Source organism: Gekko japonicus, unplaced genomic scaffold (genome assembly GCF_001447785.1).
Source record: "Gekko japonicus isolate JY-2015 unplaced genomic scaffold, Gekko_japonicus_V1.1 scaffold162, whole genome shotgun sequence".
Classification (NCBI taxonomy): Eukaryota; Metazoa; Chordata; class Lepidosauria; order Squamata; family Gekkonidae; genus Gekko; species Gekko japonicus.
This window is the reverse complement of record NW_015176456.1, coordinates 342,617-350,978: the sequence shown is the minus strand read 5'-3', so window position 1 is coordinate 350,978 and position 8,362 is coordinate 342,617. Positions and strand designations below refer to the sequence as shown.

The 8,362-nt window shown below is 41.3% G+C and overlaps 1 protein-coding gene across 1 annotated transcript in view; it reads left to right on the top strand.

The window, feature by feature from the left end:
- KAT2B (K(lysine) acetyltransferase 2B) overlaps positions 1 to 8,362 on the top strand; it is a 57,517-nt gene that overhangs the window by 33,058 nt on the left and 16,097 nt on the right. Inside the window, exons 8-10 of the mRNA XM_015426943.1 lie at positions 2,620 to 2,726; positions 3,015 to 3,140; positions 7,043 to 7,179. Coding sequence (XP_015282429.1) covers positions 2,620 to 2,726; positions 3,015 to 3,140; positions 7,043 to 7,179 — 370 coding nt within the window. The remainder of the gene's footprint in view (positions 1 to 2,619; positions 2,727 to 3,014; positions 3,141 to 7,042; positions 7,180 to 8,362) is intronic.

The following is an 8,362-nucleotide window of genomic DNA, read 5'->3' as shown; positions in this document are numbered from 1 at the left end:
GTTTACATTCAATTTCTTTACACAGCCATTTTCTTTACTTTTTCACTTTTTCGTCTTGTTCTTCTTTCTCCCTAGTACTTCTGATGAATGCCATTTCGTTATCTTTTTTTCTAAAACAGAGTTTATTATTTCTTTTGGGTCGCCTCTTGAAACTTCATTAGCTTCCAGAGTCTTTTTTCCTTCGGATACCTATTGCTTAACCAGATGCTCTCTCACTTCCTCCCGAGAATCGTCATAAACCTCAGCAGAACTCTGAATATGTTGAACCTGTTCTTGATTTTTCTCCATATTTTGGCTTACACTTTGACACCTTTCAATCAAATTATTGCAAGCATCTTTTACCGCTTGTGTAATTTCTTTCAACAAAAAGTTCCGAAACTGTTCACAAGTAAGGCTACCAACTAGTGTATCCGGTTCTAGCTCTTCATTGTCACCCTCAGACTCCATTTTACAATGCTGACACAGAAAGACTTTCAGTTCTTAACATTCATTTTACATACATTATTCTTTATTGCCAGTCATCTAGTCTCCGGATTAAGACTTCCATCCAACAGTAGCAGTTCAAACAGGACAAAAAACGTTTTTCTTACCCCTCCATTCTAGCACAAACCTCTTCTCCAGAACTTTTCAAAGCCGCTTTCTTATAGTAGGAGATGTCTCTTGGGGGTATTAAAATCCATATCAACTCGATTATAACTTGATTTTACACAGTCTTTTATTTTCATTGCAATGTGCTGCTGAATCTTGTTAAATTAAATAAAATAAAAACGGGTGGTCGCTGTAAAGAAAAAAACATGGCAGCCATGTTTTTTCCGCATCTTCATTGTTGCATTGGGGCAAGATGGCAACACCCCCCCGATTGCCATCAGCTGGGGTGGCCAAAAAAGCTCCTTGCCACTCCACCTTCCTCCAGGAAGCAGAGTGGAGCCCTCCCGATAGTCAGGGGGCTCCAAAAGAGCGAAGCGGGGACGGGCGTCTTGGGAGTGATCTGAGACGCGACCGTTTGCAGCACCATATCCCGGGAGTCACCTGTCATTTTCTGTGATTCTCAACATAGTGGTAGGGGCTCAGACAGGCCAAGATTGCAAGTCATGCTTTCTCTGTAAAATGCAGATAACAGGTTTGAGCAGCTGGATCCTTTAGCCCAGCTGATGTTCTTTTATTGTTGTTAAAAATGAGGGGCTATGACCATTCCCATGCTGAAAGCAAGTCTTAGCTAATTTAGTGTTTGTCCCTAAATGCCAAAATACTCTGTGAAAGTAATACCATTGGATCCCCTGGGATGGGTAAGTCCCCACCATAGATTAGTTTTCTGTGAGTTTTATTTCGAGATGGCTCTGGCAATGTCTGTACTTCTGCCAGTTTTCACTGTCCCTTTTTAGCCTTCCAGTAGTAGGAGGCATTCTTGAGATCTTTCTTATGCCTTAACTAATTTACTGTACAGTACTCATGATCAGTGATAACAAGTAGTGAAATGAGTGGATAATTTCTACCTTTCATTATATACTTAGGAATGAAATGCAGATTCCAATCTGCATTAGCGATTTTGACTATTAAACTGGGAATGTTCTCCTAGATTAACTGTTAAATGGTGTATGATTGTATAATCCCGTGTATGTGGCAAGAGTTTATTCTGGTTCTGCTTTTACTTTGAACACTGTTGGTTAAAGTCGAGCCCATAAAAATTAAAAAGAACTGAAGGAAGTTGTTGCAACCCCTGTAAGTACCCAGGCAGAAGATAACTAAATTGTTTCCAGCTGCTATGCACACTGGAAGGCAGAGCTGATCCTGAATTTTACTCACATTCAGATGACCTCTTCTGAACAGTATATACCAATGGGAAGTATTCGCATGAGAGTCACATGAGAGGCTGCAGGTAGCCACATTGCTCTAAAGCAAAATCCAAACATAATAATACTTTTTATTAAGGCGATCCCAAATAGCACATAACAGTGTGCAAGATTTCAAGTTCTCCAAAACTTTGCATTCATCCACAGGTGGTTTTGGAAAGAAGCATCAGGACAGCAGTGTGATGGGTCAAGTCTGCTGTCACATTTAGCTATAGATGGTATTTTTGTTGGCTTATATTCTTAGAGAACTGTGGCTACTCAAAGGCAGTAGTTTATGAGAGATCTGACATCATTGATCTCCATCTGATCATGTGTCTAGTGTTACAGAGCAGTCTAACATTGCTATCCTAGAGTGCTCATTACTTTGGGGATACTTAAATCATAGCAGATAATCTTTTTAGATCTTACATGATTCTAAGCTGCTTAAAATGTTTTTATACAACAAAGAGACCGCAAAACTAGTGTGGTGGCAATAAAAATTGAGACAGCTCTGATCAACAGCACTAGTCTAGAATTTAATAAACATTCTAAAATGAACATCAGTACCAAAGTGAATTATGTATCAGCTCTGTACTTTTCTGTGTTGTTTAATGTTTAATAGTTTATCACTAAAAAGTATGATCTGACCATTTTGCCAGGTGACTTAAATTACTGAATGCATGTTTGTTCTGAGGGTTTTTTCTTTAAAACTATCATTACAGTAGGGCAAGCTGTGTTTCTCCTAGCAGACAAGACTGTGTGTTAACTTTGCTTCATCTTATGTGCTAAGGTTCCTGTCCATGTTGGAGGAAGAGGTGTATAGTCAAAGTTCTCCTATCTGGGATCCAGATTTCATGGCATCCTCTTCTCGAACTGCCCAGCTAGGCATCCAGACAGGTAACTGCTGTTTGCGGTAGGGCAGGGGGTACCCATGGAAATAAAATAAGTACCTGTGCTTAAATCCAATAGAATGTCCTTTATAGGTGCAATTTCAGTTATTCTCTATATTGCTTTACTTTGTTCAGATAAAATGGTGCTTTTTGTGCATTGGTTTTTGTTGAGTAACACACAGAAAGTCAATGAGTTGCTAAACCTAAATCTACATATACAGTCTAAAATGTTGTGTAGAAGTGTTGCCATTTGAGATCTATTGTCTTAAACATGCTTTCTTTTTACTAATTGTAGTTATTAGCCGTCCTCCAGTGGTAAGGTCCTTCTCATACAATGCAAGTCCCTCATCTCTCGAGCAGCCCAGTAGTGGGAGTTTGAGCCCTGCATGCAAGGCTGTTTCTGGCTTGGACCCAAACCTGGGTACGTAATGAGTAACGGACCATCTTTTGATTATCTTAGCCCCAGTGAGCAAAATCCCTAGGGAGTTGTTCCTGTGTAAGCTCTCTTGGAATGGAATGAGAGTTGAGGAAGAGTGGAGCTGTGGTTGGTGTCTTTCCTATTGCTGGATTCTTTTATGACAAGACAAGAGAGCCAGTTTGGTGTAGTGGTTAAGTGCGCAGAATCTAATCTGGGAGAACCGGGTTTGATTCCCCACTCCTCCACTTGCACCTGGCTGGATGACCTTGGGCAAGCCATAATTCTGGCACAGCTGTTCTTGAAAAAGAGCAGTTTCTGTCAGAGTTCTCTCAGCCCCACCTACCTTACAGGGTGTCTCTTGTGGGGAGGGGAAGGGAAAGGAGTTTGTAAGCCGCTCTGAGACTCCTTTGGGTAGTGAAGGGGGGGGTATAAATCCAATCTCCTCCTCCTCCTCCTCCTCTTCCTCTTCCTCTTCTTCTTCTTGTACCTGGCAACTTGCCCACAATGCAGCAGTGCGAATGGGATTGTCCTTTAGGGGATTTGCAGAGGCACCTCCCACTGTCAGTTCTTTTATCAGGTCCAGGATCTTGGTGTGATACTGGAGGTTATTAATTAACTAGTGCTTTTTAAAGTAATAGTACAGAAGCTGAGATGACCTAGGTGGCCTTCCAATGCCAGATAAAGATGCTTTTATTTTGTAAGTCCTTTTAAAATCAACCTCTCACCCTGGTTTTAAATACTGTGTTAATGCTTTGAATTCAGTCACCATTATTATAATTTTGTATTACTTTGCAGTCTGTTTTGAGTACTTTTCAAAGTAGAAAGGCACCCTATATAGGGCTTAAACAATAACAATATACTACACTTTGGTGCAATGACAGTCATCCATTAGCTCTATTAAAATTATTTAGAGGACTTAATTTGAGTCAGCCACTTATCCCTGGAACCCATTTAATCACCAGAGGCTCATTCATATGCAGTGCAACCCTAAAAAACACTTTTCTGGGTGTAAGACCCATTGAATAGATCTGGATTCTTGAGACTCATCCAGAAACTCCAACTGGTCCAGAATGTGGCGGCATGGGTCCTGACTGGAACATCACAGACAACCTGTGCTATGTCAGCTGCACTGGATTCTAGTAGAGTACTGAGTCTGGTTCAAGGTTTTGGTATTGACCGTTAAGGTCTTGAGCAATCAGGGACTCACATATCTTCAGGACCATCTCCTCTGGTATGTTCCCCAAAGAGCATTACACTCTGCAGAGAACAATCTACTGTTGATCCCCAGGCCAAAAGAAGTCCAGCTGTTCTCAACCAGAGCCAGGGCCTTTTCTGTTGTGGCTCCTACCTAGTGGAACTCCCTGCCAAATAACGTCCATGCCCTGCTGGACCTAATGCAGTTCTGCAGGGCTTGCAAGGCAGAGGTTTTTTGGTTGAGGACAGTGACCAATACCATCCTACTGGCACTAACTCCTCCTCTCCTCCCCTTCTTTTTTCTTCCTGCCCTTTTCCACCTTCTTGTGGGGCAGTGATAAAACTTGGAATCTGACATTTTAATGCCATCTGAGAATGTTTTTATCTATGGATTATTTAAATTGTTTTATTATTTATGAATGTTTTTATCATTACATCATTCACCACCTTAAGTCATGTGTATTCAGGGGTAGGGTAGTCTATACATTGAAATAATAAATAAATTAATAAATAAATGTGACTGAGTTACATCCTGTTATCAGCAGTGAGCTGTAATAGAAACCCTTATGCATAAAAGGCCATAAGTCTGACTTTTCTTGGCACAGACACAAGGTCACCTAAAGGAAGAATGGAGCTTAGAATGGAAGTCTGTCATCCCTGCAGTTCCCTTAAGGCATAGTGTGCCCACCCTGCACGTCCTTTAAGGGTGCTCAGACATGCATGCCTGGGGATGTTCAGGTGTAGCTGCAGTGCTGCTCTGTGCTTTTGCTACTCTAAAACGCCCATTCTGAGCTGAGCTTTTTCCCCTGTTTCATGCCAATATTCCACCTCCTTCCCTCCCTCTAAGTGGTTAATGAAGCAAGTCAAAATATAGTTATTTTTAGTTTATCCTGGACCTCTAAAGTGCCAAGCTGTCTCCCTGCAGCTTTCATACCATATGTGCAAAATGTTCTACAGCGGAAGCTTGGCTGCCAGATTTGTTGATGCATGAGCCAGAAGGCACATCTATCTTTTCTGCTCTTAATAGTCTTGTTTTTGTCATTGTAAGCATGTAGTGAATTGACATGCTGACTCAGAGTGAAATTTTCAGCCTCATTTCAACTCAAAACAACGATAGAAACAGTGATAAGGAAGTAGCTCGTTTTACCACTGTGAGAAGGGCTTGGTGCTTCTGCCCAGTCCCAGCTGAAATGAAGGTATTGCCACAGAAGCACACCAAGATAGTATGTAGCTCATTCGTGAAGGTATGAGACTGTGCAAACCTTTCCTGACGCTTGAAAGAAGCTAATGAAGGAAATACAAAATGAGACCCAAGAAGTGATGTCATTTCTAAAATGAATGTTTGCACAGTAAATTTTTATAAGTAGGAGGGTTATCAACAGAATGCCCCAGAGTCTAGCTTAGTATCATTTACATGCAACAAATTCTTTCAGTCACCCAAGTTCTTTAAGATCTCTTTCAAATACCGTAGACTGTAGAAATGACGCCACTGTCTATTCGTTCCAGCCAGGTCCTTCAAAGTGAAAGAGTCATACACAACTTTGCTTTTCAATTAATAGTAAACTTGTATGTTCACAGGCCATTGTACTCTGGTAAGAAGGTGGCTGATTTGGTATGAGGTAAAAGTGGGCCTTGGCATCTAGAGATGTCACAAAGACCCTATTGGCTTTTGACTTCATTTCTCTAACAGTACAGAAGGATAAGTAGCTTCTTAATGAACACTTGAACACAAGAAGCTCTCTTATACTGAATCCATCAGATTGGTAGCAGCTTTCCAGGATTTCAGGCAGAGGTCTTTTATATCACCTACTACTTGATCCTTTTAACTGGAGATGCCAGTGATTGAACTTGGGACTGTCTTCATGCTAAGCAGATGCTCTATCACTGAGGCACAACTCCTCTCTACATGGCCTTGGAAGCAAGGTGTAACGCCAATAAGCAACTTTAAAAGAATATAAAATGATTGTGTGCACGCCATAGACAAACCTAGCTGGTACCAATTTGTGAGAAAGTTTTAGAGTGTTTACATGGAAACCTGTTGATCACATATTTGCTGCTGGTGTGAGAAAAAGTTCTGTTAAAAAAATTAAACAACACAAACACCATCCATTCTGGCTTTCAAATGTACTTTCTTTTAATATTTGGGCAACTTTCAGCATTCTCATATCTGACAAAGGGAGCTTTGACTCTCAAAAGTTTATCCCCCCCCCCCCAATCTTATCCATCTCTAAGGTGCTACTGGATTTGAATCTAATTTTTTAAGAATTCTGTTATCGCCGGCCTGTTATCAGCTTGAAAAATACATATTGGTCAGAGGTTTGACACTCACCCATTTGGATAAATTTTTATTTCTCTCACTAATTGTCTATCTGCCAGTTTTCTTTGTTTCCAGTGAGAGAGTGTTATGTGCATCCATGAATATGAGGAATATAGAAAGTGCTTGGAGAAAGATACTTTCCCCCCTGAGATAGCTCTGCATTCATTGTGAAGCCCTTCCTCCAGGATAGTTGTGTCATAAGGAACAGCCCCTTAGATGTGGTCTACCCTAGTGTTGCATTGCAAGATAGCCATTTTCACAGCTGTGAATAATATTGTTTGATGCTACCCAATAACCTTGAATTTCCTGCCTTCTAATAGAATATATATTTTGGTAGTTAGAATGTCTTTGATTATTGAATAATACTCTTGTGTGTTGTGACTTAATTACGCAGGAGAGAAAAGAAAAATTAATGAGCCTTATTCTGGGGAGGATGCTAAGAAGCCGAGAGTTGTAGGAGATATTCCTATTGAACTAATCAATGAAGTGATGTCAACCATTACAGATCCAGCAGCAATGCTTGGGCCAGAGGTGAGAAATGTAGTCTTGGCAGAATAATTCATGTCAACCTTGCACCACAGCACGTTTTTTATTTCTGGTGAAATTAAATGTTTGGTCAGTTTGTCTGTTGAACATAAATAATTCAGTATGATTCTTTTAATACAGCCCACAAAATGACTTTTGATTAATTTTTCACCATTTCTCATCTTACTATGCTGTAGGCAGCTTGTACATTACATCGCAATGAATAAAACATTATGCAATTGTAATGCAAAGTAATTAAACCTCAGCCACCAAGAAATAAGACTCAAACACATCAAGTTGTTTCTTTTTGTAGCATATACAATATTTGACGCAGCATGACAGTTTAGAAATGCTGCATGTTCAGATTCTAGTATTCATTTATTGACTAGGAAAAAGGCCCATTGTGGAAATAAATACAACGTCCTCTAGAACGAGGCTCTGGGTGGGTGCCCCGGCCTTGGACACTCAGTGTCAATTTGCTGTGGCGACCTCACCATTTTCTCCAGAGGAACTGATCTCTGCTACCTAAAGAACAGTTGTAATTTTGAGTGATCTCCAGCCCTCACCTGAAGATTGGCAACGATGGTTCCCCAGAAGGGAATGGTTGGTTTGGAGGGTGGAGTCTATGGCTTTGTACCTGTCCGAGGTCCCATGCCTCCTGAAACCTCACCCTCTCCAGGCTCCATCCCTCACATCTCCAGGAATTTCCCACCTGGAGTTGGCAACCCTATCTCCTTCCCAGCCAATCATCAACCTACCTTTATTTCCCCCTCACTCTTCAGCTTTCCACCCCACACACACCTGCAGCCTCTCCCGTGCTCTGAAGCCCTGACTGCTATGTCACATTGGCTGTCATACAGGGGCCACCTCAGCAGCATATAAGGATACAGAGCCCACCATTTTCTCCAGGTGAACTGATCTCTGCCATCTGGAAAGCAGTTGTAATTCTGAGTGATCCCCAGCCCTCACCTGGAGATTGGACACGTTACCTCAGAACAGCAAACTGTTTAGAATGTTAGAGGCAAAAGCCAACCAAGTCGCATATGCAAACGACCTCTGTGTTCCGAGGCAAAGTTCAATGAGGCTGCATATGCAAATAACCTCTGTGTTCTGAGTGGCTATGGGGGGGGGGAGAGGAACAGCAAAAACTGTTTAGAATGTTGGAGGCAAGACTCAAGCAATGCAGCCA